The sequence below is a fragment of the Eucyclogobius newberryi genome, unplaced genomic scaffold (assembly GCF_026437365.1).
Source record: "Eucyclogobius newberryi isolate DKJ021-1_F unplaced genomic scaffold, fEucNew1.0.hap1 SCAF_16, whole genome shotgun sequence".
Classification (NCBI taxonomy): domain Eukaryota; kingdom Metazoa; phylum Chordata; class Actinopteri; order Gobiiformes; family Gobiidae; genus Eucyclogobius; species Eucyclogobius newberryi.
In genome coordinates, this window is record NW_027315790.1 from 28765348 (window position 1) to 28788928 (window position 23581).

The window sequence follows — 23581 nt, forward strand, 5'->3', positions numbered from 1 at the left end:
TGATGCAAACAGGTCTGTAGAATATTTCTGTGGAGGTCTAAACTACAGGGACAATCTTCATTTTCATCCATTCGACATGTAAATAATCAGTAAACGTTATAAAACACTCACCTTGCTGCCGGCCGCTGTGGGAAAAACACTCATTTTCATGGTCTGGACCTGCTTGACAGACACAAACACAAGGTCAGACGCACACAAACACACGGTCAGACGCACAAACACACGGTCAGACGCACAAACACACGATCAGACGCACACACAATCACATGGCGGCCTGTAATCTGTGTCAGAGCATCAACAGGACGCGCCTCGCTCACACGACGGCGACAATCAGCCAGTCAAAATCAACAAAGACGCATTCAAAGTCTTCATCTAAACGAACCGGCTGCGAAAGAGAAGGCGGCGAAAGTGTGTTGTTGTTGTTGTTGTTGTTGTTGTTGTGAAATGGACCACGGCAAATCCACTTTTGTCACATCTGCTCGGCCCACTTCCTGCCGGAGCGGCCCGACCACGGGACAACGCGCAATCATATCGTTTATCGCAATACTACGTGTAGACGATACATAATAACAGACATTAGGCAAAAAAATCGACTTTAATCTGAATTTAGATGTATTGTTCATGTCTATTTGTATTTTATAATTTGCTCTACGTGTTCTGTTAGTGTTTGTGTTTAATGTTTAATCTTTTGAACGTTTCGCCGTGACGATACCTGACGTCACCAGATTGCGCAGTAAAAATCAACTTATTTATGCCGTTCTCTAATAGAGCGTTGTCGTTTTCACTTAGAACAATGTACAATAGTTGTTTGAACATGGAACACGGTCACAATATTAAAAATGTAATCATCCACAGCTACAACATGCATAAACTGACGGCGATTATTGTGGTATTATCGTGATATTATTATGACATTATCGTGATATTATCGTTATCCGCGATCATCTCGGTGCTGATAATTGTACCACGGCATTTTGACACGTTATGTTGTGAAATCAAGAGTGCAAACCCACCTCGTCGTCTGGGCTGTTTCTGTCTGAGTCTGAAACAGATGAAGATTTTATCAGCGGAGAGAGAGACAAGAGTGAAATATTGACACGTATATCGACTTTACAGGAAGTTACACGGGCAACTGTAAGAGCGCTTTGAACGTGAGAAATACAGAGGAAACAGCAGTGCACACGAGGCAAACTACTGCAGCGTGGAAGCTCAAACTGTCTCGCAATAAAATAAAGATATACCGTATTTTCTGCACTATAAGGCGCACTGGATTGTAAAGCGCACTGTCAATGAATGGTCTATTTTTTATCCTTTTTCATATATAAGACGCACTGGATTGTCACTGTCAATGAATGGACTATTTTCGATCTATTTTCTATATTTTTCATATGTAAGGCGCACTGGATTATAAGGCGCACTGTCGTTTAAGTGCGCCTTATAGTGCAGAAATTACGGTAACTTGTTTAAACTTTGCGAATACATCTCGACATTGGGGCTCTCGCGTGGTTGAATGTCCGTGCTGCTTCTTTCTTTCGGTCCCGCACGCTCAGACGTTATTCCAAAGACGTAAGCGCTCGAGATGGCGCGAAACCGCTCGTAAATCGCCGAAAAAGCGAAAGGGAAACTGCGCCGTAACAGATGCAAAGTGCGCACTATTGTCACGAACTCAGACTGTTGAGAGTAACACATTTAAACGTCTTTTTTTCTTTTTTAAAGCGGAAGAGATCAAACCCTTTCACAGATACACCACGTTTCCTCGTATTTGTTGCGAATGTTGCTCTGATTTTCAACATGTCGCAGAAGTTTTTTCATCTTAAACGTGATTTCCAGCGCGTAAAGCTCAACCAAATCACAGCATTTCCGTGTCGCCGGTTCATAAATGGTGCTTTGGTTGGTTGATCATAACTTGGAAAACGTGATTGCTCGTGTTGCATTTATGTATAAAGCTGATCGTGAGGAGAAAAAGTAGGTCCACTCGACAGTATTTTGAAGAAACTACGACTTCTACTCTTCCTTTTTCGCTTAGATTTGTCTCTTTGGACGCGGCACGAAGTTTCAACACGTGCTCCCGTCTGCGTATCTGTTTCAACGACGCAAACGGAGCTGTAACGACTAAAACGAGTGTAATTACGCCCCGGGAAACGTGGTTGGCCCGGCGATGAGACGAGGACGTACCTGAGCTGTCTCCTGGATAGTCCGCCCCAGGCTTCTCCTCCTCTGCTTTGGACATCCTGATATCTGCGGGACGGAGAGAGACGCACACTTCAGGATACACAGAGAAATAAGTTTTTATCAATACTACGAGATAAAACACGAAGGGTCACCGACATCTGACCCTAAGGTGAGAGTTCGAGGCGTAACGTGTATTTAAATATGATACAAATACAGTTTCAGTCTCGTGTTCCTTCACTACGAGGCAGTTTAGATTCACAACAAGGGTCAAAAAACAGAATTAGACGATGTAAAAACGACATAAATATCGTCTCATAATAATCGTGGGCTGTTACAGAAGATCAAACGCTTCTTACGTTCTTAAATGCAGTGTTTTGTTGCAGCGGCAGAACAAAAAAAAGAGGAAACTGCACGAATTATGATGTTTTCAGAGCAGACGAGATGAAAAAATAACTGTTATGAAGGACGTTTATCTGCTACTTCTTTGGTCAGACCTCACAATCTCCACAATATTGCAATAAAAATCGCGTTCCAGTGTATTTTAACGAACAAACGAATCCAATTACATATTATTTTGCGTCACGAGTTCAGACCGAAACTACAAAAAACAAACTCACAAATAAAAGTGGCCGACGCAGCTTTGGCCCCGGCCCTAATGCCCCTCTTTAGATGTAAAGCTGAGGGTCCCGGGACGGAGCGGTGGAGGGATTTCGGGGCCCCTTTTCCACATTAGCTCCACAGTTATGGCTCACTTCTGGGACCGGGGCAGTAATTGGTCCGAACTGAACCGCGGGCTGGAAGTGCTTACCCGAGCAGCCGACATTACTCAGGACAAAACAATCGCACGCCGCTAAACTTTGGATTTCTGTTTTTTTTTTTTTACCACAGCTTTGTTTGGAGCAGTCGTTCATGATGGGTCTAAATCAGGATAAAACCTTCTTACTGTAGTGAAAATGTTTCTATTTCGTTTTTAAAGTTCACTATTGCCAACTCTTTTTATCGTTACTCTTATGTAAAAGTAATCAAAACTCATCATCACGACCAAATTTACCCCAAAAATGTATGTTTTAATGTTGAAACAAAAGTATAAATCAATTTGACTTTGAAAAATGTAGATAATTTAGATAGAAAAGCCCAAAAACCACAAATAAATTCCGAATATCTGACTAACAAACCACTCTATAATAACTACGAAGTAATTAGCCTTATTAAAGCATGAAAATAGCTTTAATTTATAATAAAAATAGTATATTAAAAAGGATTTGGGCTTAGTAACTACTTAATTATGGCGTTAGGGAATTTACTTAGCCTCATTCACTATTAGCTCATATTTCTTCAGGCTTTATTAACATTGTGGTTATTATAAACCTGCTGTTACCTCAACCCTCCAGTGGGTGGCAGCAGCTGTCAGTAAAAGGACTAAACCCCAGCGCAGTGTCAAAGCCGAGAAAGGACAAATCTGGATGAAATCACTGCCTTAAATCAACTTCTAATTGACTGTTGGGACCGTTTTTTTAATTCTGTCTTTTGTTTAACCGCTTTGAGAGCCATAAATTCTCCACAATATCTCAGATTTTGCAACGAGTGTCAAGGAGAATTTACATAAAAGCATCTTGCATCGTCTTAAATCTTTAGTTTAGAGAACATAGGTTTGAAGGTGGAGTTTGCACACTTTTTTGTGTCTTAAAAGAAGCTCAAGCTCTTGATATTTCACTGAAAACACTGAGAAAAGCATTGTATCTGCTCTCTTCTCTTTCAAAGTCAATATTTATAATGATTATTTACCTTGCATTGTGATTTATTGCATCTTTTCTTGCTCTGTGAAGCATTTCGAACCACTTTGTGTACAATTCCTGCCTTACAAATACACTCGCCTCGCCTCATGCTTCAAAAATGTACTCATGAAAGGTGCCTTGCCAAACCCCGACGCCACCAAACTGTCAGAAATATCATTCTTGGATGCATACAGCTGCTGTAAGTGAAGCCATTGTCTGGGATCTCCTCAGCATATGAAAGGACAATCACTTTATCTCCCCTCCTCCTGACTCCCAACTGCCCCGGACCCTCTGGCCATCAGGGCTTTTAACTCCTCCCCCCTCCAAACCCTCAGCACAAACGCAAACAAATCAAACGCACCCTGTTGACCGCAGCCTAGTGTTGTCACGATGCTCCATTTCGATACTAAAGCTCTTTTTTACAGACAATAGAATGTATTTTTCGACACAAAATGGTAGTATTTTCTTTGTATTTCCCATGTTTTATACACATTTACACATCTGTATCTATTCCCCCAGTATTAGTTCTAGATCGCGCTAAAAACTGTTCAGGAAAGGTTGAAATATCGTCCCGTTTATGCTTTTTTAAATATCGATACTTGCTCCAAGGAGAATCGAGTTTCAATACTGGTTTTGGTATCGATTGACGTTTGGTTTTCGATACTTTTGGTGCGATACATGACAAAAATAACATATACCACACATATTATGATACAACAGAACGCCCCGGTGTATTAGGTGTATTAGGTGCAGTTGTTAGTATTTCGAAAAAACGTTACGCGAAATCCGTCATTTTATCTACGTTTTAGTGAAGCGAAACAATATTTTTTTCAATCTCGATAACGATATTCCGCCAATATTTTAACAATGCGCCAGGAACGTGTCGAGAATCTGTCTTGGTCGTGGCACAAAACGCAAACGCACCATAAAATCAGCCGGAAAAAGGGCAAAATATCACTACATTTTCGACATTTCTGTCACTTTAAGAGCTCATTTTTTTAACCGTTTTAACGACAGACGACACACAACACGTTCTAATATTTCTAAAACAATTGCGTCATTAAGATTTATTTTTTATATATTTGTGTGGGGGAAACTTGATGTAAAACCCATTCAAATCCAAAGACCTTTGCACATTACAGGCAACGTTTAAGTTACAATCGCAATCCGTACAATATAACAAAGTAAATCTTGGATATTCGCGGTATTATTAGATATTCGCAGTATTGACCGAGACATGAGCTCAGTTTCTGCCCCGTCACATTCAGACTTGGGGTAATTTAACAAAAAAGGCAAGAAAAAAGCAAGAAAAAAGCAAGAAAAAAAGCATTAAAAGCGCCCCTCGTCCCCTCGTCCCCTCGTCCTCTCGTACCCTCGTCCCCTCGTCCCTAATGGCACGACGGGGCAAACCTGCTGGACAGAGGGCCGAGGGGCAGATGATGCCATGATGCATCTTTTCTTCTTTCTCCGAGTTAAAAATTGCGGGGGGGTTGGGGGGGGGGGGGGCAGTCGAATAGCTGGAGGCGATCCTAAACTGGGCCCCCCCCCCTAAACAAAAGCCCCGCCTCTGCCACCACGCCTGTCAGAGGGGCCCTTGACAGACGGTGCGCGGGTTTATGAATGTGGCCGGACGGGATGGTTAGGATAGGGGGGAGGGGAGGGGTGGCTTTTTTGGGTGAGGGAAGTGGGGGGCCCTTTTTCTCTTTTTTTTTCCTTCTCGGCGCGTGGAGGTCAGAGGTCGGGCACATGGTCCGGGCGGCTCCGAGCGCTCCCACCTGCCCCCCGCTGTCACATTAATGCGCGGGGCGGTTATGTAAAGAGAGGGGCCGGTTCACGAAGGGCGCGGGACAAATTATGGACTCGCGTTTGAAATGTAGAAATGTTCCCTGGATTTAAAAAGTACAAATACTTCAAATTAGTTCAAGTACACAGCAAAGTAACTGTTGATTTTGGATTTTGGAAATGGCAATGACCAAAAAAAAGGCAACTGATGCAAGACACTGTCATAATGTAGTACACTATTTCAGTTTAAAATACTCAAATTGAGTTATATAATACAAAATATCAAGTAGAGCTGCAAATAAGGACTTTTTGAATACATTATTGACCAAATGCAGGTTGAAATATGGCGACTGAAGCCGTGTAGATGGAGAATATGTATGAATAAAGTGTAATATTGCTGGAAATTTTCAACAGTTCCTTAGTTTTTGATGTTTTTGCCACTGTCTTTTTATAAAATTGTACTTTTGTAACCATTTTATACAAATACAATGGTGATTTTTTGTTTTTTTTTACAGTCGCCAAACTGAAGCAATTAATTGTCATAACTTAGTACAATATTTCAGTTCAAACAACTTAAATCTGAGGTTACAATATAAAAATACACATTGTATCAATTTTATACCGTATTTTCCAGACTATAAGTTGCACCTTTTTTCAGAGTTTTGGCCGGGGTGCGACTTATACTTATATTTATACTTATACTCTGGAGCGACTTATATGTGATTTTATTTGTTATTTTCACACTTATGTTGCGACTTATGTTTTTTTCTTCTCTATTATGCATTTTTTGGCAATTACCACCACAAAACTGACTCTTTGACCACATTTTGAGATCTTTGAGACAAATAAAATAAAAACGAATAGAATAAACCGAAAATTGCTTTGCCGTTGAACAACGTGTCAAGGCAACACAAAGTGAATTCCTTTAGAGATTATTTTCAAAACAAAATGTGGCTCAATATGACGTAAAAAGATGAAGAGCTCGTTTTTACAAAGCTTTTAGCGCAAAACAAACAAAAATCTGCATTAAAGAGCCACAATTTGCAGAAAAACCCTCGCCCTTCTCGTCTCCAAACCCTCCAACACTCCCGTCTTCTCGTGCGTCGAAAAGCTTGTCGTTTTCCAACACGTTTTCCCGCGTCAGTTTCCTCGACAATTCCCCGACGCCGGCCTCATTATCCCACGTACTGTAGCCCGGCGTTATTATCGGCCGGATACGAGCGCGACAACGTTCCTCAACAAAACAAAACAACTCCTCATTTTCAAATAACGAACACACACAAAAAAACAACGTTGGATTTCTCGCCACGTTTCCACCGGCGCGCGCTTTGATTTTTGTTGTTTCTTTCGGACGCGAAATGCCACTTTTCAAGCTGAACAGGTCGAACACGGGTCTAGTTATGCGCCGTGTATTTTTCTTTTTTGTTTAAACATCTGATTTGAGCGAAAGGGAAAGAGCCGTGAGTGAGGAAGAGAGTGAGAGCGAGGAAAAGCTGGACAGTGGTAGAGCTATTATAATGGGACGTGGTCACACCTGCAGGAGACAGACGCTGCTGCTTTAACGAGGAGAAAAAGCCCTATTTACGCCGTTTACATTCACACGCGCCGCAAATAACGCACGTCGCGCCGCTAAAAGACCGCTCGGGTTTGTTTACATTCACGCTGAAGGTTTGACCGGATAATATACGTGTCAGGTTTATGCTTAAGGGGGTGGACGCTGTAAAAAGTAAGAGTTTTGGAGTCAGGAAGTGTAAAAGACAATAGAACCAGGGGGAAGCAAAGAAGGCGGGTTTATACTGTATTTTCCGGACTATAAGTCGCACCTTTTTTCATTTTGACCAGGTTGCGACTGTTACCTATATTTATACTTATTTACCTATACTTATACTCCAGAGCGACTTATATGTGATATTATTTGTTATTTTCACACTTGCAACTGCATTTCATACTCCAGTGCGACTTATTTATGTTTTTTTCTTCTCTATTATGCATTTTTTGGCTGGTGCGACTTATACTCCAGTGCGACTTATAGTCCAGAAATTACAGTACTTGCTTTTTTCTGCTGAAACTCTGCATTAATCCACAAATAACGCATCACGGAGCATTTTGTAAGTTATAATTGAATATGCAGGGGCAGACGGAAAAAGAAAATCGTAAAATGTCGTATCTTCTATTTGTCACGAGGGCTCGGCTTCATAAACTTGTTGTATTCATCGTAAAAAAGACGTAAAGAATTATTTATGTCGTTATCGGCCTTTAAACACGCTCTTGTAAGTTTGCGTTGGCCTTCCATGTTTCAGAAGAAGTTAAAATAACGCGTTTATTATAAGCAGGGATTACTTTCCATCTCGTCTGGATTTGGTGTTAGCGCTCCATCTGCTGACGACAAAGGGAATTACACGAAACAAACGCTAGAGCCAAACCCCGACACGCCGTAATCGTTTAGTATTAGTCGCGGCGGACGAGATTCGACGGTGGAAATGCCCGGAACGAGTGTCAGAGCGTCGCATTAGACGTCGCAATTATGAAAAATATAGAAACGGAGTGTTTTCTGAGGCTCAAAGAGAAGAGGACGTACAAAACAAGAGTCGCCGTCGTTCAAAAAGTGTAAAAAAGTGACTGCAGAGAAGTTTGTGATGTCAGAACGAGGTTAAACATTCAACAACTGGTAAAATTGTAATATTCCAGTTTTTCCACATAGACTTCATACAAACCTCAAAGAGTGAGTTACGATTCTTTGTCCGTTGTAATCAGTCGTTTTTAGGCAACTTTTCTACACTTTTCTGCACCTCTAACCCTCTCCCGCACCTTCTTTCGCTCGGTTTCCGCTCATTTATTCCGACGGCGGCTCATTTTTGAACCCGTCCGTCACCTTCGCCTGAACATTCGCCTAATTCACTCTTTCGCACGACGTTTCTTTAAAATGCAGGTCATTTTCACCTTTTGTGTGTTTTTTGTGTGTGTTTTTGGCTGTTAAAAGTTGCTCCGGACACAAACGACCGACTCGAGGTGAAGCGAGTTTAGCTTTGGGCGAATCTCGAAAAAACGCCGGGTCAAAGATGCACAACGTTTCGGACAAATTAGCTCCACAGCGTTGGGTCATTCTCACTAAACTGAACAGCCAGAAGTGATGATTATGAAGTCCATCGCTAGGAATATACAGAATACTGCATCCGCATCGGTCAAAATCTACTTATTTTCAGTAAATGTTGAAGTATTTATTCACAAAGGGCCTTGGTGTGTCACACTTCACCAATAAAAGTCAAAGGTTTCACACCCAAGATGATATTTGGCAGCACCAGATCCAAACTAGCACAATATCAGGCTTAAATTAGAGCTAAACCAGGTCTAAAATCAGACTTAAATTAGAGCTAAACCAGGTCTAAAATGAGACATATCTGGGCATAAAGGAGTTGTAAATACAGATGATTTGTAGATTTGTTTCCAGAAAAACAAATACTCAAATTGATATATAATAAATCATTTTAAATCCACATTTATTCACAAAAGATGATATGGTTTACTTTAAAACGTCAACATTCACAGGCTGAAAATAAATGTCTAAAAAATCTCTCAATATTTTTTGGGAGTATCCCGATAACGATATTCTGATATTAGGTCTTTAAATGTTTTAGTTGAGGTTTAATTATCAGACAAAAGTATTCAAAAGTTTACGACAAAACTCTTTTTTTCCATTCTTATTTTTTATCACCTCTTTTTTTTATTTTTACTAGAAATTGTTTTCTCAATATTCAAATTTTGCATATTTTCCTAAACTACATTCACAATATTATCAAAATATCGATATATTTCCACCTCTAGAAGACGTTCTAATATTTTGCGTATTTGATATTAAAGTGCCCCCTACAGGTCATTGAACTAAAATGCAGTTAAATTAAATTATTTTAATTAACCTAAAAACTATGAAAATATCACAGAAAAGCAAATTTTTAAGTGTATAATTTCACTTCCTGTTTGTAATTGATGACATCACACTAGGAAATTACACTCCAAACACTGGGCAAAATCATCTAATGTCACAATTATTTTATTTTACAAGAAAAAATATATGAGAGCGACTTTATTTGGTTGAATTAATGTTTAGAGAGTCAGAAAAGTTGTTTCTTTGTGTAAATTATACATAAACTGAAACGAGCGTCCCTAGTGTGATGTCACTTCCTGTCATTTTCTCCAGATTTGTCAACCTTTTCTCCACAAATACCCGCTCGATTGGTGTAAAACTACAATTCATACGTACAACAGTTATAAATATAAAAACCTGTCATACGTCACTTTAAGAAAATGTCAAACTCGGACGTTCAAAAACACTTGATGTCCCTTCGTTAAATCCCCTCGTCGTGCGGCAGTGGTCAGCAGCAGCAGCAGCAGCAGCAGCGGCGGTGACGGGACACGGGCCGTCGTCATGGAAACAGAGAGATCACGCGTGTCCCCGAGCACACGTCCGAGGCTGCCGTGTGTGTGTGTGTGTGTGTGTGAGAAGGGTCTGAGGGCATTCATGATTAAGAATAAGCATGTGTTGGTGTTTGCGAGCGCTGGTTCTGGGGTTAAGGCCGCGCCGCGTCGGGGTCAGCGCTCGATCGATGGACGTCGCGCCGTCAGATATCGACGATACTCACGAGTGTTAAGCCGCCCGCGCTCCACATCAGGAACGCCGCCGTCGCCCATCGATCCCGCTTTGTTTAAGCCGCAGAGACGCAGCGTTGTGCGCGGGCGTCGCCGATACGACGAGGGCTGCGGCGATAAACGGTCGCCGCTTTGATCGTATTTTATGCGGTGGTTTTGTTGCGTTGAGCGGTGGACTTTATTTCACCGGGCGCAGCGCTTTGGAAGCTGCTTTGTTTGTAAAGTGTAGAGAATCTAAAGTGAATTATTAAGTCGAATTTTGATAATCTGGACTCTAAAACACATGGGAAGCCTTCGGTTGCCGAAATTTAAACCGTTATTTGGCCGATTATGCATTTAAAAGTCTCAATGCTGTTGCTCAGAGGGTTTGGACAGAGATCAATAAAAAGCCGTATGGACAATATATGACACTGACGTTCCGCTAGATTTCAGAACTCTGTATTTGGGCCTCACGACTCCTGCCATGGATACAATGGTCAGATGTCGCTGGAGCGTCCTCCTGGAGCAGCAAAAAAGAACCTCACAAAAAAAGGGACGACACAAAACGTACCGAAAAATCATGGACTAGACTAACATTATAATGGACATTCGTAATATGGAAAATTACATTCGGACTTAACCTGGAAATTTAACAGATTTGACTAAATGGGAAATTTTTATTTTCGGGTTTTCTTGGCCATGATTTTATTTGTTCAATTATTGGTTGTCTGCTGTTTTTAATATGTTTATTTTTCTTTCTCTCTGGTTGTGGTTCTCTTTCACTGTGTTTATTATGTGTTCTTGAATTTTTTTGTAAAATTTTTGACTTTTTAAAAAAATCATTGTTCATTGTTTTAGGTTGCGCCGAGTCACCAGAGCATGTTCCTATGTTTGTGAATTCTGTTCATTGACGATGGCAATAAACCTTTTCTGATTCGGAATTTACAATGAAAACATTTAAATTGAAAAAAAAGGCTTGATTTTTGTTTAAGTCGTCGAATCAAAAAGCAAAAAAGTAATAAAATAAATGACAATGTGCTGTTTTGTGATCGCTCGACATTCATCGCGGTCGTTCTAAAAAGTGTAAGAACAAGGTCAAAGCTCCAGTTATTAATAAAGAAGAAGATCGGAAATGCAAAAGAATTCACATTGATCTGAGCAACAGCTGCTACACGCACTGTTCATAGTTCTTATTATTACATTTGAAAAGTCATATGTTTCAGGCTAAACTGACCAAAGGTGGACACTGCAGTCGCTCAGTCCCATAAACTACAATCCAATGTCTCCATCTGGATAAACAGAACGTCAAAACGACTTTTTTTAAACAAAGAACAAGTCAGTTTTGTATCGAAAGAAACGTTTCAATCTCAAACTTCAATTCATGAATTCATATTGTCAGAATAAAACAAATTCATGATCTCTTTTTTTTTCTTCCGTGAGTAAAAGGACAGAATGAATCGCTCCCAGACGTGTTTCACTGGTGATCGTGTCGCTCTGAAGTGTCGTGGAGATTCTCCTCTGAGCGTCGCGGGTGAGTTTAGACTCTGTTTGTGTTTGTGGGAACGTTTGATTCGTGGACGGTCGGAGAGAGTTAAGGAGTTACGTAGATGTGGAAGACATGAAAACCTCTATGTCCTGATCACGATATTACCACGATCCATCAGAAATGTGCTGAAATGTACTTTTAAATGTCTTGGCTGAGGTGAAGTAACCACAAAATCTCAGAAATGACACTTTATTTCAAAGAATGAGAGGATAAAATGAATATATTTATGTTTTTGTATATGATCCTGAGGGATATATTCAGACGATATTACGTTACGCCAACAGAAAAGTGCTAAAATGTGCCTTCGAACACAGCCAATAACATAAATGGACCGTTAAATTAACCCAAAAAGTTCAGAAATGTCACTTTATTTCAAAAAAATGAGGGGAAGGGGTGAGCTTTATGGGTATAATGTGAATTTATGTTTTTGTATATGATCCTGAGGAAGATATTCAGACGATATTATGCTACGCCAACAGAAAAGTGCTCAAATGTGCCTTCGAACACAGCCAAAAACATAAATGGACCCTTAAATTAACCACAAAAGTGCAGAATTATCACATTATTTGAGAGAATCCATCCTTTCCCCCACATTTTTAAATAACTTTGCATATGCCCGAAACCACAAACGATATCCTTCACATTTCTCGACGTGCGGATGTGCGCGCGGGGCTTTTTTGCTTTATTTTCTCGTCCAAACGCGTCTCTCGAGTGTTTATTAAAGCGATACTGTACCTCTTTCTCGCTCCACATATTTCTGGACCGATCGATAGCTCTGACTCCCGACAAGACAATAATCGCAGCACCCTCTCGCTCTGCCTTCCCCTTCGCCGTTATTACTGCCCTCCCCACGGAGCTGGCGAGCACAGACACAGAGCCGGGGGAGGGAAGGAGGGAGGGAAGGAGGGAGGAGGAAGGAGACGGCACAAAGGAAAGGAAAGGAGGAGACACCGTCGCTCGTGCATTTAGGTTTCGGGGCTAAAGAGTCCAAAGGGGAAAGACACAAGTCGGACAAAAGGAAATGGACTGATTTGAAGAATTGCCAAACTAATAATACACCGATCTGACGTCGTGCTAGCTTTTTTTCTTTTTTTCTTTTGTAAGAGTTTTCCGAAATTGAGGGGAATTTGGGTTTTGCCGGATCTGAAATTTGTGAAAATATCAGCGCGAATCAAAGCGAAGGGGGGAAATGAAATTGACAGCACGGCGTTCTTGTCAGATTGATTTTTGTGCGAACACGTGTGAAAGGAACACGGGGGAACGGAAGCAGGACGAAAGCAAAAAACGACGGTGTCCGGTTTGTAGTTCGAGATGCGACTGATGGATAATCGTTTGAACAAGTATCGATACTAGAAATGAAAGACAAACGGGAGAAAATGTGACCTTTTCTGACCAGTTTTCAAAATGATCTTGAGCTTCAATTATTTGCTTGTTGATCTTGAAAACTAAGAAAATGTATTGTACACTTTTCAGGCAATTGACCTAATTTAAGTTTATTACAGGGCCACCATTTGGGCCCCCCCAGGCCCCCAACCCACTTTGAACATGCGAAAGGGTTTGATGTCGGTAATACAACCTTAAGGTGACTATTTCTGAGGTAGTTTTTCAAAATATATCAAAGTGTATAAATATAGCATGAATCAAAATTCGAAATGGGGTCTGCAACTACAGTTTATTACGAGGCCCCCTACAGTCCCTGCACCCCCCTGCTCCACCGAGCTCCGCCCCTGCTCCACCGAGCTCCGCCCCTGCTCCAGCATCACCTGAAGCCCTTCTCCTGCTCGTCTCCAGAACAGATCGAGGCTCTGGAAAACGCTTCAAACTATTGGCGCTCTCTGTTGCATTTGAACGAAAACACGATTGACATTTGTAAGAAGTAAAACCACGTCTTATTCCATTCTCTATTCATCACAGTTTCTAACTTAACGCAGGGTCAATTTTCATCAACTAAAGACCATTTTGCTCCTTGCCCACTGCGCCCAGGATCTGTTCAAACTGTGGCTTGTGGAGCTGCCCCTGCGCCTCTCAATCTGAAGCTCCAGCTAGTTTTGAATTGATAAAGAACTAAAGAAAGAAGGCTTACAGTAGGCTCCTTGTTTAATTGGCGCCATGATACGCTAAACCTGCTCGAAATCTCTCTCCAAACGGACAGCAGTCGGAGGGAAGGGATTGTTTCAAAGCGGGAGAAGAGCTGGAGAAGCACGCGGCACACGACAATGGCACGTATTAGGAATCCGGGGAGAGTAATTGGGGAAAAATAACAAGAATGGATAAAAATGACTGGGACGGAGAGCGCGGACAGGCAGAGAGTAAATGAGCAAAGATGAAAAAGTAGCACAAATCTGGTGATAATGGTATTGTGAGGAAGACAGAGGAGGGAAATAAAAAAGAGTGCTGTGTTTTTTTTTTGTGTTTTCCCCTTTTCCTTTTTCCAGGGCAGTGAGAGCAGAGTCCTCAGGAAACGGGAACACAGGAGGAGAGGGACAATTTGGACTTAACAAAGACACACAGGATCACAGAGGCGGTCAGGAAATACAAGTGGAAAGAGAACGGACGCCAAATAACTCTGAAATAAACTGGAAGAGTCTGTGATACTATTGGGCTTTTGAATTCTGAAATGCTCGTGTTTGTTTGTTTGTTTGAGTGGATTTGTGATGTGAATAGTAAGGGACGCTCGAGTAATGATTGTTCTGAGACGGAATATGAGACAGCAGCAATAACTCATTACGTTTATTCACAGACGTTGATCACAATTTTCGATTAGACGCTGTTTTTCCGCCATAAAACGAGTCTTTCAATGTTCATTTCCTGAAGATGAACGAGACAAACTTGGAACTCGTGCCATTTAATACGAATAAGAGTCCAAGTCGTCACTAAACTACGCTCTTTTACGGACAAAGATGAAGATTGGCTGTCGATTTCTTGATTAAAAGTCAAATCTCGAGTCTATTAATTGCAGTTCTCGTTCAGTTGAAGATTTAAGAGTCAGATTTAGAGTTGTGAGTACCTCAGAATGCCATTTTGCTTAAGGTTTCAGTGTGAATATGATATGAATATGACACAAATGTCAAAATCTAAAGAAAAATAAATCAATCTTCAACATTACACGCTACATGTTCAAACGAGAATGAGACAAAGTGTAAAATAGTCAATATCTTTCAGACATATGGTGTCTTTAAAGTTATTTTCTTACACAAATTGATCACACCAACCAATTACAATCAACAAACGTAAATTGTGGTCTATACAGTGTGACAAGAGGTGGGAAATATATCAAAAAATACATATTAGTTAGTAAATTTCGAATTTTTTTTAGGCAAATTAGAGTACTGAGAATATCATCTGTAATTAAAACGATTAAAAATGACCCAAAAAGAGTCAGAAAAGTCTAGTGTCGCCTCCTAAACAAGAAAACAAAGTGATATTTCTTTCCTTTTGATAATGATTTATTTTTATGTGCAAAACTTGAACATTTTGAGCGCTTTTCCGATGCGCTGTGGACATATCGTATGAACATTGCATCAAAATAATGCCAAAAAACAACTGTAATATTCATTTTATGTCAATATTGCTGAGCCCAGACCGTGTCGCTAACAAATAACAAATGCAATCCGAGCATCACGTGCACGCCGCTGTCAGAATCGTCCTCGTCGTCCCTATCTTCCTGTATTTCGATGACAATTTCCAGGTGCGTTTCTGCCGACGTATTGACAGCTATATTAAAGCCCACATAAAAAACCCCATAACCCAGTGTGTAAATCCCTCTTAGTTTGACCAGCGCGTTTATCCCGCCGAGGCTGAGGGGATTTGATAAGTCCAAAGATGGCCGAATTCTCCCCGCCCAAAGAAAATCATATTACCGCTCAATTTGGAGTTATGAGCTTGTCATGTGACCGCCGGGATATTTATGAGTGGATTCGGGCTGGAAAATCCGCCGCGCTCAACGTGGGATGAAAATATAACATGAAAATGCATTAACAGCGGTTGGGAATTTAAAAAAATATAGATAATAATAAAAGAATATGATTGTAACTGAGCAGAAATGTGCAAAAAACGGCAAATTTGAACGTAAAATCAAACACAAAAGTGCAAATGTTTGACTTTCAATCCGTTTTTGTTCAGATTAAACAACAAATGTTCTTAAAGACGATGGAGATGAATCGCTCTATCGTGCCAATGTTTGTACCTAACTGGCTTAAATCTCCTTTTCTAAGTAGAGTTAGTAATAAAACAGTGTCTTAAGTGAATGTCAATCGTTTTTGTTTCCTTATTACACTTTTATTAAGCAGAGCAGTGAAAAGTATTGACATTGATTACGTTCATAGTTATTTCAAATTGTATATTTTTGGGGGAAATGATCAAAATCGACCTCTGGATTGTAATAAAAATGTAACAAGTTTAAAAACAAAACACCAGTTGATCGCTAATAGACAATATGCTTTATTTTCTTTATTATATCTTCAAATTGACAAATGTAGTATTATTTTGTCCACCTCTAATCACTGAGAATTGCGTTTAATTGAGATAATGTCATAAAAATACTGACATTTTCGAGGTGTTTGGACATTTATTCAGCGCGATAATGATACTCGTCAATCACATCAATCATATCGATCATATTCAGCGTTTCTTCACATTCCTTATGAACATTTCCCATAAAAACATGTACTTTTCACATTTTTCCTTTCTGATTTTGCAAAAGTCCATCTAATCGACACGGGAACCGGCTGCCAAAAGGTCCAGGAGCCGGGTTAGTTTTTTTTTCGTGCCGTAAACGTCCCCGTTCCTCGCCGCACGTAAAAAAAAGCAGGTGCGTCGGTCGGCGGCGGCTCCCATCGATCGGCCCTCGACTCAAATTGCCTCCCAATTAAAGCGGTCTCTGATCTGACCCCCGAAACCCCGCCGTCCCGTCTCCTCTCCCCCGCTCTCGTGTCCCCCCCCGCTCTCTTCCCCGACGTCGTCCCTCCCCAAAACATCCATCTCCCTTCTGTGGATGCAGCACCTCGGGGTCCCTTCCCCCCTCTCTCCATTTCCAGCCTATATCCTCTACCTCCCCCCACCTATTTAGACCCCTGCCTGTCTCATCCTACAGCAATGCATTTATTTCCTGCACCCCTCCGGTCCAGCACCTTTTGGAGCACAAGGTTTTGGTTTCTCCTCCCCGTTTTGTACACATCGGTCTCACGTATTCGCCCAAACTGTTGCCTAAATCGCTCGCGTTTCCCGCTTCATTAGCTTGAATTTCTGATCACACATTTGTCTTTTCTCTTCCACGTTTTTCGCGCGATTCAACCCTCGAAGGCGATCGCTCGACTTTGATCCGATGGCGTCAAATTGCAAAGTAATGAGGCCTTGCAGTGTGACAGATGACAACATCACGTCAATTTCAATGATAAAAACAAACTGTACGGAGCAATAAGGCGATATGTGTAACGTAGCTCGGATGCTACTGTCAATATGAAACGAAAAAAATCATTGTTCGATGTTTGTAGGTGGTTCGTGTGTCGCTGTTTCAATCACGACTATTATTACCTCAAATACAAGGACAGTTCAAGGTTGCTTTGCTGCTCCCTTTTCAAATTGCATTCATTCTTAAACATTTCAAAGTGTTTATATATATGAAAAGAATAGGTTAAAAAGAACACAAGTTAATCTTACTTAATATTTTCAAACAGCGATGGTTTTAATAATTGATCAATGGTTAGAGTTCTGTTTATCCAAGCTGCTTTCATGGTGAAATATAGCCGTGATTATCTCATTGTCAAAGTAAAGTAGAGAATATAAGATAAGATAAGAGACACACACACGAAAAAAGGTTTTGGAATAAGCATGTGAGAAACCTTGAGTTCTCAGATCCTAATGTAAATATAAAATGCTCAAAAATACTTAAGTTCGTCGATACTTTTCAATACAAGGACAATTCAATGTTGCTACACCATTTCTATACAAAGTTGACTCATATTTAAATGAAAATCAGAGACCCCCCCTCACATACACAGCACATTTTACCCCCGTCCCGCCTCGGAGCTGCCTCAAAGTGCATCTACGGAAAGAATAGCCGTATAAAATGGTTGAAAGCGGCAGAAATTCTCATAGAAATATGTTTTTTCCCCGACACAACGCAAGGACTCGAACCATTGATTAATTATTAAAACTATTTATCCGGGTGGCTCTCGTTGTGAAATACGGCCTTGGCTACCTCGGTGTCAAAGGTAGAGAATCTAAGGCAAAACACGCGCACAAAAAAGAAAAAGAAGAAGAAGAAGAAGAGGAAGAGGAGGGAGTCGAGAAACCGGTCGTGCAAAGCAGGTGAAAAAACGAGGGGTTAGGAAATTGGTGTGGCTCGTGAGCAAGCTTCCCCCTCCCTCCCTCTCTCAATCGCCCCGTCTTCTCCCCCACCCGTCCCCCACCCGTCCTCCCCCGTCCTCCCCCGTCCTCCCCCCGCCTCAGCTGCCCCGCTCTGCTTTGTATTCTGTGGAGATGACAGGGGGAAAGCTTTATTGCTGTGAGTTGGTATCGATCGGGGCCCGGCGGAGGGGGGAGCAGGACGGCCGAGCGGTGGAGGTACTTTTGCAGTGACCGGTCCCTCCCTCTCTCCCTACCTACCTCCCAGACCCCGAACCGGCTTTTACCGCGGCAACGGCTCACACTTTACGTGGAACACCAGCTCACATTTTACCGCAATTGTTTCCAATAATTACTGCATCGACTTTGACAATTTTAGACGTTTTATCAGCTGTTTGTAATATTTAAACTTGAACACACCAAGAGCTCATTGTAAATATTAGCACGCATTTGCACACACGTCATCATAGTCACACAGAGTTATTTGTACCGTGTATTTATTAAAGTGTTTTTGGTTCACCAGAATATTCATGCTTCAGGTTTAACAAATCAATGGCAGTAAGGGTGGATAATACGGACAAAAATGATAATATTGGTATTTTTTTTACACCCTGATAATGATATTTGGACGATATTATGTCGATCCAACAGAAATGTGTTGAAACATGACTTTAAATGTATTAACTGCGGTTTAATAATGTAAAATGAATCACAGATATGCAGAAATAGCACCTCATACCTTTATTTATTCATTTATATTTGTCTAAGACTGGAAACAAGTTGATGCATTTAAATGATGGGATTCTTATTTTATTTTGGCATTATTCAAGAATACTTACTACTTTTGCTACAAAACCTGCAGATTCACTTCGATAAAGCTGCGTTTACTTAGTCCCAGAACTGAACAATTTCAAATTACAATTTCTCTCGATGACGTTGCGATTTATGATCTAATTGTTGTGTTCACTCAAAGACATTTAAAACATGTCCAGGAGCATCGACATTTCAGAGAAAACTGAAAACCTGCTAAACTAACACAAGAATCACTCGCATTTGCAGCGGTCTAAACTACAGCGTTTGCAAGTTTTATACACAATAAGTCTTAAATAATTGCAGTTATTATGTATCTTGAACACATCCTCTGCTTCCAAACCGTCCAAATGTCGACTTTCAGGTTTAAGTTTGTGTCTGTGTTTTTGCACTAAATGCCCTGCGACCACAAAAGAAATATGATAAAACACACGGTGCAAATGCGGGATCCGATTGCCCCCAAATCCACCGCCTCATTTTGTGCGCCGCGACCTGGACGACCACCGCCGCCTCCATTGCGCCCCTCTTACGGCGCCTCGTCCCGCCGCTGAGCATTTTGGGACAGAAAAGGTGTAAAGGGAGCAGAAGCACTCAGTCCAATCATACAAAATCAGAGACCCTCTCCTCCCTCTTTCGCCCGCCCCCCCCTCTTCGAAAAACACCACAATTTAGGAGCGTCCCACCTCGCGTTGCATCAGGAGTCCCTCATCCCGGAGCGTGACCGGTCTCAGTTCCAGCACGCAGGGGGGATCAGGGCGCTCGGGGCGGATTCCAAATTTAAGGATGAAATTGGGGGAGAGGGTGTTTTTTTTGGGAGGGGGGGGGAGATATCGTCCGTCGTCTGTGGTGGTGGGACAAGGGCGAGAGTCAAGAGTCCAAAGCGGAGACAGAGGAGTGGGGACCAGGCCCGGGACCGGGAATCTGGAATCTGATGGGCAATTTACGCTTGATTTATTGTGTTTATCTTTTTGCATCGTTTGTTGCCTCGTGTTTTTCCTCTTAGGTTTGAATGTTTCTATATTTATTCCATTTCGTCCATCGTCTGATAAAAGGAGACTCTCAAGCAGCTTGATATGTTGTGCTTAAAAATAAAGCTGTAACCCACTTCTATCCAGTCAAAATCAATCACTCTGGGAAGCATCAGGCTCAGTTTGGTCAGTAAAAAAAATACCCTAACATGACATTTTAAATTAAATTGTGTTTATTCCCGGTAAACTGTATTATTAAACTGTATTATTTATTTTATTTATCTATTTATTCATATATTTATTTATGTATTTATCTACATATTTATCTACATATTCATCTATTTATTTATCAATGCATTTATCTATTTATTCATCTATTTATTCATCTATTTATTTATCTATGTATTTATCTACATCTACATATTTATCTACATATTTATCTACATATTTATCCATCTATTTATGTATGTATTTATCTACATATTTATCTACATATTCATCTATTTATTCATCTATTTATTTATCAATTAATTTATCTACATATTTATCTATGTATTTATCTATTTATTCATCATGTATTTATCTATGTCATTTATGTAATTATGTATTTATTATATATTTTTTAATCTATGTATTTATACATTTTTGGAGTATTCAGAATAATCGGTTGGTCAATATATCAGGCTATCATCTTTGCACTTTACTTTTTCATTTTGTCCGACCTGCTGCTTAAAGAAAACTCATCAAGCTTTATTTTGACACTTTGTACAAAGAAGAAACTGCACAAAAACAACACAACACTGGCCTTGAGTTTGTAATAAGGTTACATAAATTGCATGATTTGAGGGAAAATCATCAATATCGGCAGAGCTTATTGGCCACTGGTTGTTCTAGATTCTGACCAATCGGTGTCGGACATGGGAAACAAACAAACAGCAACGAAAGCGTCTGTCAAGTGAAAAGGACAGTATTGACTTTACTATTAGACTTGTGATTTCACACGACTTGAAACAAACAATAATTAGCTTTCATACTCGAGCTGGTTCATTAATCCGCAGTTATAATCCACATACTGTCATTAAAAGGTGTTTAATCTCTCAACAACTACCAAATACTTAGCCTAGATGTGGAAACGAACGACGACAAAATGAGTCGGAACCCAACTTTGCAAATGTATTTCAGATTTATTGTAACACTGCATCTCCTTTACAGATCATCTAAGTTCTAGGGCTGCACAATGTGGGAAAACATACAGCATTTGCGATTAAAGTATTAGATTTGCGATGTGTTTGAAACGTAGGATCCGGGTCAGAGCGCGAGAAACTACTACCAAAAACTATTACTGTATTTTTCACACTTTTTTTCATAGTTTTGGCCGGGGTGCGACTTATATGTGATATTATTCGTTATTTTCACACTGACAACCACAAGAGGGCGCTCTAGGCTCTAAGCGACACAGAAGAAGAATCTGCACTTCCTCTTCTTCCTTAGTTTGCAGAGTTGTTTAGAAGTGACACAGAGGAAGAATATCCCCCAAAAATGCAACTTATACATGTTTTTTTCTTCTCTATTATGCATTTTTTGGTTGGTGCAACTTAAACTCCGGAAAATACGGTACAACAACGACAAATTCCCACAAAAAGACGTCGTTTGTTTGACATTCTATCACGGGAATAACCGCAAACTTCACGATAACCGCGCCAACTCGAGTCGCGATTTCGATCCGTGACACACTTCCGAGCGAAACGTTCCACTTAGTCCGAATGTTCCGAGCTCTTTCGCTTAACAAACTCCATTTTTCCCCAGAAACGGAGCGAAGCGACCGCGGACCCCGGGAGCGAGGAAGTGGGTGAAATGGGTGCTCAAGGCCGCGCCGGCCCAGACCACCCGCCTTCCGCCGAAGCTCTTTTCACTTCAGAGTGGCTGTTATCCATCTATTTTTACACACAACGCACTTATCGGCTCACTCTCGCAAACCAACACACAATTACGGACAATGACGGGGCCACCATTTTGATTTTTGGACCCACGCGCCTCTCGATTCGACCGCGGCGCAGACATATTTTCTGCAACATTAGTTCGGCTTTAAGAAGATCGCCCGATGCAGTACTTTCATTTTCTTTTGTATTTTAAAGGTAATATGAGAGTGGTTTCCAATTTACCCTGCGTTTATTTCTTTAGGACGAGCGCGGACGATAAAAGCCGGCGGGAGAGAATATCAAGGTTAAGTTTGAGGAGATTTTTATTTTGTATATTTTATAAGCATCGGGGGAAAAGCAGCCGCTAAAAGCCAACGTGACCACGAGACGCTTTTCAACATTCAAGTGGACTTCAATCGAGACGTTTTGAGCCTTTAAAACGTTTAAAGTCGAGAGAAACTGTTCAAGCTCAACCTGTTTGAATAAGAAATAATATGAATAATAATAATAATGGCAGATACAATAACACGGAGACAAACGAATGACCTGTAAGTTGTGTTTTCAGTGCATTTATGAGCATGTTACGACATAATTATAGTAATAAACCATCAAAATCTCACATTTTACTTCATAATACATTAATATTACGGTGTATAAAATAATATAACATGATAAAACATATATTGCATGTAAATTAGTATGAATATTAAGTAAGTAAAAACATTGAAATAATAAAAAAACAATTTAAGTATAACAATTATTGCTATAAATATGAATTAAATAACCGTGACTCGCCGATAGGTCATGATGAGCACAATATCGACTTCTTTATCAATAAATGGTCATATTTATGTAGTATTTATTGTGTGTAGATTTTCTTTGCACTTAGATTTGAAAGAAGAAACTATGACTCATTATAGATGTTAATTTAGCCATTTATTTGATGCAGCTCATGTTTGTTTAGGTCTGTTTTTTGTTTATTGCATCAGTGGCACAAGTAAGTTTAATATGATCGTGGAACGTGATATTTCCTAACAAACTATCACACTTCAAAATGTGTTACCGTGACAGCAACAAGTCGACTTACAGAAAACTAGAATCATCCTTGTCGTGTTTTGATTGTCATTAACGGGAATATGATGACTTTAAGACACACATAAGACATGGAATTATTAAATCAAAATGTTAGAAAAGAATAAACTATTAAATAAACTGATTTGCATAAATATTACACGTTATTTGCATATATTCTAGAAGCCTTCACCAGATTTCAGCCTTTATTTGGTCGATAATGTATTTCAAAAGTCGCTACAACAGAAATAATCATTTGACCAGTCGACTTCTAACATAATCATTAGTTGCAGCCCTAATCTTTATTCAGTACGATATATAGTAAGAAAAAAAGTCTAAATAAACCAAAATATGTCTCAAAAACAACTGCAAAATATCAACATAATTTATACTATGAATTGCATGGATGTTGCTTGTCTGACTGTGAAACGCCCGAGTTTAAAATGTTCAAACGCCGTTAATTATGCCGTTTGGAGCACGTTTTCCCTCCTTCTCGACCTCGTTACATAAAAGACTTGAAAAGGTCTGTGGCCGAAGCCGCCGCCGCCGCAGTGGAGTGAAAGTGAACAT

The 23581-nt window shown here is 40.4% G+C and overlaps 1 protein-coding gene across 1 annotated transcript in view; it reads right to left on the reverse strand.

Moving 5' to 3' along the window:
* pou2f2a (POU class 2 homeobox 2a) overlaps nucleotides 1–23581 on the reverse strand; it is a 117079-nt gene that overhangs the window by 19148 nt on the left and 74350 nt on the right. The window contains exons 2-4 of the mRNA XM_072448202.1: nucleotides 2176–2238; nucleotides 1014–1042; nucleotides 112–159 (exon numbers count right to left, since the gene is read on the reverse strand). Coding sequence (XP_072304303.1) covers nucleotides 112–159; nucleotides 1014–1042; nucleotides 2176–2238 — 140 coding nt within the window. The remainder of the gene's footprint in view (nucleotides 1–111; nucleotides 160–1013; nucleotides 1043–2175; nucleotides 2239–23581) is intronic.